Here is a 10,310-nt window from a genome sequence, read left to right as displayed (position 1 = left end):
AATAAGATCAAGGAGGAAGGGAGGAAGGGAGGAAAGCCAACAAGAAGAGACAAAGCAAGCAGAGGAAAGAGCTGAAGACCAAGAAAAGTCAGTTCCAGACCATCTTAGCTCAGCTCCTGGATCCATCCAGCTGTGCCTAAAACAGGACCTAATTGTGGATGTTTCGAACATTGAGCCAATAAATTACTGTTTTCCTTTTAAAAAAAATAGTACCAAAAGAGAAAAACATTTTTGCCTTGGTTATATGAGAGAATACCCTGTTCTTAGGTGATATGCTGAAGAACTGGCTGCAACTCTCAGTCCAAAAAAGTGATAACACGTCTGTGTATCACAGGAGAGAGGAAAAAAAGGTGGCAAAAGCCTAACAAGTGGTGAATCTAGACAAAGGGTCTCTGAGGAGTCACAGAGCTCCCTGCGTATGAATGCGATGAGGACCAAGGTCTGACATTAACGAGCCTCAGGCTCACTGCTCTTCACCTGTCACATGGTGAGAAGTTCCTTGGGGGTATCAGTGTGTGCTACACTGGACCCCCAGGGAACTGAAAATGAACAAGAGAGCCATCATCCTGGGCACAAACAGGGACAGAGAGAGAAGAGCTGCTTCCGCTCCAACCTGCCCCCAGGAGGGCCTGCCTTCCAGTTTTACAAGCATGACACCTGGCTTTCAAACAGTTTTCCTTAAAGTGAAGAAAAAGCGCCATGTCCTTGGCCTCCACCTGCTATCATGAGGAGCTTCTCCAGGTCCTTGATGATATAAATTTGGAAGACTGCTCCGATTCCCGGGACGTGGGTGAGGGAGTTTTTCAAGACATTCAGTGCATAGAGCCCTTCCTCGGTGCCTACCAACACCACCTGCAAGGGCAGAAGTGCAAGGGCAGAGCATAAGCACCGTCACATCACCATAACAACCAAACAGGAAGAGGCACAAAGCTGACACAGCCCTTTCTTTCTTGACGGCGTGTGGCTGTTGCCAGACGCCAAGCTGACAGTGTCCAGAAAACACCGTTACCTGGTCGCTGAAGGGCAGTGTGCAGTTCATGTCTAGCCGGTCATCACCTTCCAGTTTCAGCAGGGAGTTTCCAAGCAATTTCTTTTCATATGTGAAAGAAAATAAGAAAGAAAAAAGAGGACCTCGTGAGATTGAACTGTTTCATGACCAGAGAGACAAAAGCAAGAATGGAGAGAAGCCAGAAAGAAAGGCAAGTTTCTCCTGAAAACACTCAGAAACACACATCTGCTCTTGGCTTGCCTCATATTTTGATCTGAGCTCAAAAGGCAAGACGGGGGGGTCTTACCGCTGTCTCTGGGGTGGTTGTTAATTAGCATTGGAGTTAGAACTCCGCTTGGACGCAGAAGTAAATGAGTATAATAGTTGTAGAAATATTCTGCGTGGAAAATAAGCTGAAGCTAAAGATGTACCTGCAAAGGGTTAATGAGCACATGGAAGGTTCTTTCCCCTACAGGCTGTAGCAAAAGTGCAAAGCCCAGCGTCAGCAGCAAACCAACAAGCTTTGGAGTCTCTTTACCTGAACCCATGCAGGCAGAAGCCCATGGGGAACGCAGCCAGGGCCCTAGTGTACACACAGTAACGTGGATTCAGTCAAAGGCGTACACGGGTAATGATGAAACAGGTCACTGAACACCTCTACCCCGTGAACAGAGCTCCTGACAGCAGGAGATTCGCGGCTAAGGATTTCCAATTGCTAATATTTCAAGTGTTTATTAGGAGAGATAAGTGTTTGAAAAGCACTGTTTGGTCTTATGTGGAGAAAATGCCAATGAACAACGAGCCCTGTTTATATCCTGAAAAGTTCTAGGAGGGCTGCTGCCAATCAAGGCACACCTACGTTTCTAACATCTCAAGGATACGTAGGATTTCAAACCTGCCTACGGAAGAGCAAATCGTGTCGAAGCAATTGAGAAGGTTATGAAAAGCTTGACTGAAGTAGACACAGCTGTCGGCCGCCTTTTGTGCTGCTTCATGGCCAACGTGCTTGAAACTCAAGCCTTCAACCCCAATAAACTCATCAGAATAAACAAGAGAGAGGATTGCCATGTAAGTCCATAGATGCTGTGTTGCCCTGATTAAGAGGTGGCTAATGGTGCTGCTGTCCATTCTGAAAGAGGGCCCGTGATGCCAGACAAGCCACCTGAGAGCCTGTCTCTCTGTCCCCACAGAACTCCGCTCATGGAGTCATCACCCCTCTGAGAGGGAGCCCGAGGGAAATCATGACAGCCAGGACCCCACCGAGTCAGCCCACAAAGACAAGCCCTAGCGCCCGCTTTCATACTCACAGCATCGGCTTCTGCCTTTTCCCTAGAAACTCTCCCACCTGCGACAACTGATTCTAAGGCGGTGACCCAGCGCTGCTTGTCGGGGAAGCTGGGAGCTAGCAAGTAGAGGGTTCTCCCGGGCCAGCAGGTGGTGTGCGGGTGGGACTCCATCTTCAGGATGTATGGGACATCTAGGAGATGCGACAGAGAGCACAGGGTTGGATGTGGATTTCCCCACTCCCGCCGGAAGGGATGGCCCTGAGGTCTCAGAGATTTCACTGCTAAGACAGGGAGTTCAGGAGGTTGGGCCCTTGTGCAGGCCAATCCCCCACATACCCTCCTGCCCCCAGTGATTCAGCAAGCCCAGCCCACCTCCGGGGAGGCTCCTGCTCCCCTCACCTGCTTTGGCTGTATTTGCGAGTTCAGAAGCACCAACGGCGCCATGAATAGATACATCCCCGTCGGGAAGGCACAGCTCAAATTCTTCCACCGGCCTCTGTCCAGCTTGGTGCAAAGAGGAAGGGCAGAAAGAAAAACAAAAGAACAGGAACAAGAACAAGGGGAGAAAAGAGGAAGAGAGAGAGAGAGAGAGAGAGAGAGAGAGAGAGAGAGAGAGGGAAAGAGAAGAGGAGAGGAGACAGTATGCATGGAAAGAGGCACACGAGAACAAAGGAGGGAAGGGTGTGCAGAGAAGGCGGAGAGGGAAGATAAAAAAATAAAGTGTGTCAGATGAGCAGCACAGTCAACTGTGTGATGACGATGCGGATTTATGGGTTAGTTGGCTGAGGCAGGAGTTCTCGGAAGGTGTGTTAGCAGGTGGAATCTTCAGGGCAGCACCCTGCAGGGTCTTCAGAGGGGAGACCTATAGATGTGAGTATCGTACCAATAACCTTTAGTGAAGTCACTTGGTGTTTAATTTTCAAAAATGGGAAATTGTAGAAGGCTTGCAGCGCAGTCCAAAAAAAACAAAGCCTTCACGCCAAGCCTGGGAGCCCTGGGTCCACCACGTGCAATGAAATCCCCCTGAATTACTAATTTACCTTCTCTGGCTTCGTTGTCATAAATGAGGACTTTGGATCCCTCCAGGACAATGTACTTCCTGTCCCAGCCTTGCTGTCCCCGTTTGTTATTCCTGGGAAAACAGATGGAAAAGAAGAAATGTTTGAATTCAGAGGAATCAGGCGGGAGGAAGGGGAGGGGTAGGGAGGAATTCTCTAGAAAACACCAGGATTGGAAGTGGCCTGTGCCCTTTCATGCCAGCACAGGGGAGGAAACACTTGCTTCACCCCTCTAGGTTCTGTGGCTGGCATAGGAGCCACTGATACCAGAAGATGAACGGGAGAAAAGCAAGCACATCTTATTTTGCCAGGGCATCTCCATAGGAAAATAAAGAACCAAAAAGCCGATAGGCCAAGTGCTTGTATTCTAGGCTGAACAGAGTAGTAATTTTGGAAAAGTGACTAAAATGTCCAGGGGCAGCCATGACTCCCCGTCTCTGGTGATAGGAGTGTTTCTTTCCTGCTGGTGCAGGGAGGCAGCTCTGACAGGGAGTTTTATCCCCGACTTTCAGGAAGGGGAAGGGGAGGTCAGAGTATCCTTGCACCTGCTGCTTTTCAAGAGCTTTTAGTTCAAAACAGCCCTTATCCCAGAGTGGCATCTTTGGGGGTGGCACATTCTGCCATCCTTCACCAGCACCAGCCCAAGCTACCCTGCAACGATACCTGGGCACCTTCATCCAACCTTCCAGGTGCAAGCTGCTGCTGGGCTCCTTGGCCTGGAGGCCCGGGGAGTTCATTTTGTCGCGGCAGAAGGCCTCGGTGAAGTGTGTGGCATATTCGGCTGGCAGGCCACAGGTCGCTGGCAAGCACGTGGAGCACTTGGGATGACACATCACCTGACATTCTAGGGAAAAGCAGGGGACAACCTGAAAACTCACGTGGCTGATCCTGGACTGTTCCCTTCCTCTGCCAGCCACCCCCCTGCTGGGCTTGTCAGTCTGGCCTTGTCATCCAGGTAACCCCTAAGCTTCCCCAGGAGCCAGGCCTCTACAGAGACAGGAAATGAGAGAGCCAAGTGCTCTCAGTCCAGTTGTTCTGGCCTCTCCCAGGCTATCACAAACAAATGTGTAAAGGACACATGTGCATGCTCCAGTGGAAGCCAGCAAGCACACAGCCTAATGGGAGGCAGAGACCAGCCAGAAGAAAGGGGGCTGGAAATTAGCAAAGCCCAAGGCAGTTTGACCAGGAGGTTGGAGACATGAGCCAAAAACAGGTATAAACTCACTCCTCCAACAAGAGAAAAATAGTATCCTCCCACAGAAACTAAAAGCTTGAAAATGAATGTACTCTATGATAAGGAAATTAAAATGGGGGGGAAAAGGATAGATTTTTTTTTTTAGGTGGAGACACACAGGTGCCCACTGCAAACATACAACCACTGCTCTTACCAAGACATTTGGATGCCTGGCGTCCAAAGTGCACAGTATCCAGACACACAGCGCATTTTGTGGCTCGCATGTTCAGTCCCACGTTAAACCGGTGAGGAATATTGTGGTGCATGCGTTCCTTAAGACGCCGGCTGAACTCTGGAGGAAAATTTTTAAAAATCATTAGGGTGCTACAAATTAAACCATCAAGAAAGTGGAAAGACAACCCACAGAACAGGAAAAAATACTTGCATATCATACTCTGACAAGGGACTTGTAGCTTGACTATATAAAGAACTCTTACAAAGCAATAATAAAATGACACATAACCTAATTAAAAATGAGAAAAGGATCTGAATAAGCATCTCGCCAAAGAAGATAAATGAATGACCAACAAACAAATATAAAGATGTTCGACATCATTAGTCACTAGGGAAACGCAAATCAAAACCACAAGGAGATACCGCTCATGCCCCCAGAAGTCTAGAATTTAAAATATGGAAAATAAGTGGTGAGGATGTGCAGACATTGGAACCTGCATACATTGCTTGTTGGAATGTAAAATGCCAAGGCCACTTTGGAACCCACTCTGGCCATTCCCCAAAAAGTTAACCATAGGATTACCATGTGACCCAGAAATTTCACTCGTAGGTATACGCCCAAGAGAATTGAAAACATATGTAGCTACAGAATGTGTACATAAATGTTCATAACAGCATTATATATGACAGCCAAAAAAATGGAAACAACCCAAATGCCCAAATGTGCTATTCATACAGTAGAATATTATTCAGCCATAAAAATGGAGTACGTGGTAGATGGATCCCAAAACTTTATGCTCAATGAAAAAAGCCACATATGGTTTGATTTCATTTACATGACATGTCCAGAATGCAAATTCAGAGACAGAAAGCACATTCGTGATTGCCAGAGGTTGGGCAAAAAAGAGAAATGGGAAGTGGCTGCCAATGAGTATAGAAGGTTTTTTGGGGGGAAAAGGATGGAACCAAATATTAGAATGCAATGTTATACAACCTGGTAAATTTAACAAAAAAGACTGAATTATACATTTCAGTGAGTACATGGTATGACATGTGAACTTATCTCAATAACATTGTTTTTGTTTTGTTTTGTTTTTTATACATTTTATTGATTTTTTACAGAGAAGAAGGGAGAGAGATAGGGAGTTAGAAACATCGATGAGAGAGAAACATCGATCAGCTGCCTCCTGCACAACCCCTACTAGGGATGTGCCTTCAACCAAGGTACATGCCCTTGATCGGAATCAAACCTGGGACCCTTCAGTCTGCAGACGACGCTCTGTCCACTGAGCCAAACCAGCTAGGGCTCAATAACATTGTTTAAAAAAATATTACAGCAGGTTAGTTACAGATAGGGGAACTTAAAAATTTTTTAATATATATTTTTTTATTGATTTTAGAGAGAGGAAGGGAGGGAAAAAGAGAAAGAGTGAGAGAGCAACAATGATGTGAGAGAGAAACATGAATCTGTTGCCTCCCGTACCCACCCTGACCGGGGATCAAATCCTCAGCCTAGGTATGTGCCCTATTGCCCTGACCAGGAATCAAACCCACCACCTTACAGTGTACCACATGATGCTCCCACCAACTGAGCCATATTGACCATGGTGAGAAACTATTTTAACACTAACAGATGCATCTAATTTATATGAATCAACTTAAAATCTCCATTTTCTGGTTACCAGGAATTAGGGGTTTTTAAAGAAAGTAGGAGGTCAATTACATGAGAGCATAGATGTTTGTGGGAATAAAGAAGCATGCTTTTAAGCCAAAGGTTTGTAAATATCTTAGTCATGAATTCTTTGATTTCCCAGATTTATCTAGAGCATTTCAGAATCCAATTTAAAAATCACAAATATCAATTACAGAATTTCTAATTATTAAATACTAGAGACCCAATGCACGAAGATTCGTGCAAGAATGGGCCTTCCTTCCCCTGGCTGCCAGCACCCCCTTCACTCTGGCCAGAGCTGCTGTTCTTCCTTCCCACACTGCCCAGAGTGGCTGGGTGGTGCGGAACGCCCGCTCCTGGCCGCTCGGCACCTGTGTATGCAAATTAACCTGCCATCTTTGGTGGGTTAATTTGCATACTCACTCCTGATTGGCTGGTGGGCGTCACAAAGGTATGGTCAATTTGCATCTTTTTATTAGTGTAGATACTAGAGGCCCAGTGCATGAATTCGTGCACCATTGGAGTCCTTCGGACTGGCCTGCAGGATCAGGCTGAAACCGGCTCTCTGATATCCCCCAAGGGGTCCTGGATTGCGAAAGGGCGCAGGCCAGTCCGAGGGACCCCACTGGTGCACAATTGGGGTCAGGGAGGGAGGGACCGCGGGAGGGCTCCAGGGCGTGTCCGGCCCATCTTGCTCAGTCCCGATTGGCCAGACCCCAACAGCAAGCTAACCTACCAGTCGGAACGTCTGCCCCCTGGTGGTTAGTGCGTGTCATAGTGAGCAGTTGAGCGGCCTTAGCATATCGTTAGCATATCACACTTTGATTGGTTGAATGGACAACCAGACGACCAGACACTTAGCTTATTAGGCTTTTATTATATAGGATAGGATAAGCTGACTCAAGAATTCTCCCTTCATGTCTAGTTCCATCATGAATAACCTCATGTTAAAAACCCAACTTTTAAGCCTTAAGAACCAGATTCTTACACTTATATTCCTATCTGTTAAAATTAGTAAGATTTTTTTTTCCTTTTAATAGGCCCCCTCTCAATAGTGACCTAGAACTTAGTTAACTAGAGACAAAACTAAGAAATTTCTGAATACAAATTACGTTCACCATTTAACATCACCCCCCTTCCTTTACCACAAAGTTATAAGGAATAAATGACATGCTCACGTGCAAGGCACCCGAAGGAAGTGCTCTGAGCATCACAAAGTGCTCAGGGAGCCACTCTCCACAGCTCTGTCAACAAACACCAGAGCCAGGAACCTTTCTTTCCTGTTAACATCACCATTTTAGTGACTTTAAGGGTAAAGTTCTTTGACTGATTCAGTGTTATGTAAACAGAGAAAACAAGATGATATTATCATTGAAGAAAATCAGCAGAATGCCATGGAGAGTTACAATATTTATGATGAAAGTCGGTTTGATGGTGATACCATGATGCTAAATCACAGCTCTACTCCACTCTCCCTAAGACTTTCCAACCACCTTCTTTAAGTCCTTTTCATCTCTGGGTGAACAGAATACTTCTGAGACTATAAAGAAAACTCCTTACACTGTTGGTAGGAATATAAACCCGCATAAACTAACAACACTCAAAAAGCATATAACCTTCAACCCAGTGATTCCTTTCCTAAGAGCATACCCTACAGCTACAATGCCCAGAGGCACAGGGTGTATGGTAACAAGCAAATGGAAATAACAAAGATGCCCACCACCAGCACCTGGTTTAACAGGTGAGTCACATACCCACCCCATGGAGCACTATGCATCCCTTGAAAAGGATGAGGTCCATCCATGTGTGTTCATATGACACACTCTCAGGTAACATTTTAACTAAAAGAAGAAAGGTGTTTTGTGGTCTGATATTTATAAAAGAAAAAAGGCCTAAGAAAAACATGCTTATTTTCTCAGACTCTTTAAATATGATTATATAATATAAAATATATGAATAAAACAGACATGCAGTTCCACGAACCACTGCTGGGTGAACACAGTGGTTGACTCTGGGAAAGGGAACTAGGATTGGGAGGATGGAGAGATTTGACTCTTACTCTATATCCCTTAATGTTATTACTTATCATTTTTACCATATTTCTTAATGAAAAAAAAAATGTCAACCAAACTCCAATGGCTTGAGAACGTACCCTCTGGAGTTGAAGACTCCTTTCTACGGCTGGACGGCGGGGCGAGCAGGCTCATGGCACTGGGCTGGTGCTCGGGCGACCGCACGATGGCAGACATGGCAATCTGCTGCCTCGCAGTGGCTGGTGTAGATGGGTGCGGATGGTCGGTGGCTTTCCGGTGAGCAGCTGGGGAGAGAGCAGTCCAACGCCTTTTGGTCAGCCGAGTCACCAAGAGGCCCGAGCCCATGGACTGCCCCAGGCTGTCTTTCAAGGACCCCAAACTAAAAGGACATCATTGTACCAAATCAGCAACGCCAAGAATGCCATGAATTGTTCAGATTTTGGGTGTCTGGACTGAAAGCTCACAGGCCATAAATACAGATGCCGAGCTGGTCTTGAGCAACCTCCTCGGGGTGGGTCCTAACACTGCCTAGAGAGCTGGGAGCCCTACCTTCCTCGCGGGCGGAGCGGAGCTCGATGCGGGTCTTCTGAAGGGCTTCCTCTAGCTCGGCACAGCGAGCTTTCTCCTTCTCCAGAGCCACCTTCAGCTCATTGTACTGCAGAGGAACCTGTGTGGGCAAAGCAGGGTCCTCTTTCCGTCGACTAAATAAACCCTAGCAATGGAAACAGAGATATCTCCTAACTCCTGGAGACTGGCACTTGACGCTAGCTAAAGGAACGCTGACTTGGGAGGAGCACACCACGAAAGCCAGGAGCATACTCACTGTAAGCGGATTTAGTAAAAATGGCATGTGAGGGGGAGGGGAAGGGCCACAGCCCATTCCAGCGGCTGGAAAAAATAGGGATGCGCAAATTTTCACCGAGAGGGTTTAAAGATGCTTGGATTGCCACCACCTCTTCCTTAAGCATTCCCAAGGAGGAGAGCCATTTCCTGATTCTTTACCCTCAAAAAATGGAAGTGGAGGATGGAGTCAGGAGAGATGGTTCGGAAATCACTCTTGCCTTGAATTTGTCTCATGATGCTTAGTTACAAGACACAGAGAAGAGTGTTATAAAAAACAGAAGCAACAAAAAATGGAATGCTAAAATTATGTCAGAATTAGGGGCTTACTCAAAAAAAAAATGCAAGTGGAGACATGTGTTGTACATAAAAGAAAAAAAGGAAACCATATAATAATGAGACAAAATAAAAACAAAAAAAAATGGAAACACCCTAACTACATCAAGTGACATAATCAGATAACAGTCCACTGCTAAAATAAAAAAGATTAGATATCATAAGCATAACAAACACAGTCACGCAGTGTGCAAGAAATTCCTTCCCCCGCAGCCACCACTCAGTAGGAGGCTGCTTGCGAATGCTGCTCTCATCCTTACTGTAAATGCAGCACTGGGCTCATGGAGGCCGCGTGCCCCTTCAAGCCTCAGTACTCCGTCATCAGAGGCCTGTTCTGGAAAGCCCTGCCACTGCTACTCTGGGGTAGGACCACCTTTGGAAGGAAACAGAATTCCTTAGAGACCTTTGCAAACTGAGAACACTTGGCCAAACCTCAAAGGAGGGCTTCAGTGGTTCAGAAAAGAATGTGCTAGGCTTATTAAAAAAAAAAAAAATTCCACCCTAACCAGTAGAGATCAGTTGGTTTCAGCATCTCCCATGCATCAGAAGGCCATGGGTTTGATTGCCGGTCAGGGCACATAGCTAGGTTGCAGGTTCATCCCTGTTGGGATGCATGCAGGAGCAACCAATTAATGTATCTCTCTCACCTCTCTCTCTCTCTCTCTCTCTCTCTCTCTCTCTCTCTCTCT

At 46.3% G+C, this 10,310-nt stretch overlaps 1 protein-coding gene and 1 long non-coding RNA gene across 5 annotated transcripts in view; one reads left to right on the top strand and one right to left on the bottom strand.

Moving 5' to 3' along the window:
- The window catches only part of LOC106725685, a 12,515-nt gene extending 11,631 nt beyond the window's left edge, over nucleotides 1-884 (top strand). Inside the window, exon 3 of the long non-coding RNA XR_001361613.1 lies at nucleotides 874-884. This is a non-coding gene — a long non-coding RNA (uncharacterized LOC106725685). The remainder of the gene's footprint in view (nucleotides 1-873) is intronic.
- The window catches only part of CIT (citron rho-interacting serine/threonine kinase), a 165,700-nt gene that overhangs the window by 15,124 nt on the left and 140,266 nt on the right, over nucleotides 1-10,310 (bottom strand). For 2 of the 4 annotated variants that reach the window (XM_005863774.2, XM_005863775.2), the window contains 9 exons: nucleotides 8,995-9,157; nucleotides 8,565-8,729; nucleotides 4,721-4,858; nucleotides 3,996-4,176; nucleotides 3,315-3,406; nucleotides 2,674-2,778; nucleotides 2,296-2,465; nucleotides 1,010-1,090; nucleotides 717-852 (listed from right to left, as the gene is read on the bottom strand). In XM_005863774.2, coding sequence (XP_005863836.1) covers nucleotides 717-852; nucleotides 1,010-1,090; nucleotides 2,296-2,465; nucleotides 2,674-2,778; nucleotides 3,315-3,406; nucleotides 3,996-4,176; nucleotides 4,721-4,858; nucleotides 8,565-8,729; nucleotides 8,995-9,157 — 1,231 coding nt within the window. Of the gene's footprint in view, nucleotides 1-716; nucleotides 853-1,009; nucleotides 1,091-1,526; nucleotides 1,572-2,295; nucleotides 2,466-2,673; nucleotides 2,779-3,314; nucleotides 3,407-3,995; nucleotides 4,177-4,720; nucleotides 4,859-8,564; nucleotides 8,730-8,994; nucleotides 9,158-10,310 lie in introns of all 4 variants that reach the window. The other 2 variants (XM_014537689.1, XM_014537690.1) reach the window with 2 other exon arrangements.

This window comes from Myotis brandtii, unplaced genomic scaffold (assembly GCF_000412655.1).
Source record: "Myotis brandtii unplaced genomic scaffold, ASM41265v1 scaffold181, whole genome shotgun sequence".
NCBI classification, from domain to species: Eukaryota; Metazoa; Chordata; class Mammalia; order Chiroptera; family Vespertilionidae; genus Myotis; species Myotis brandtii.
Note: the sequence above shows the minus strand (reverse complement) of the source record. Positions and strands in the feature narration are given on the sequence as shown.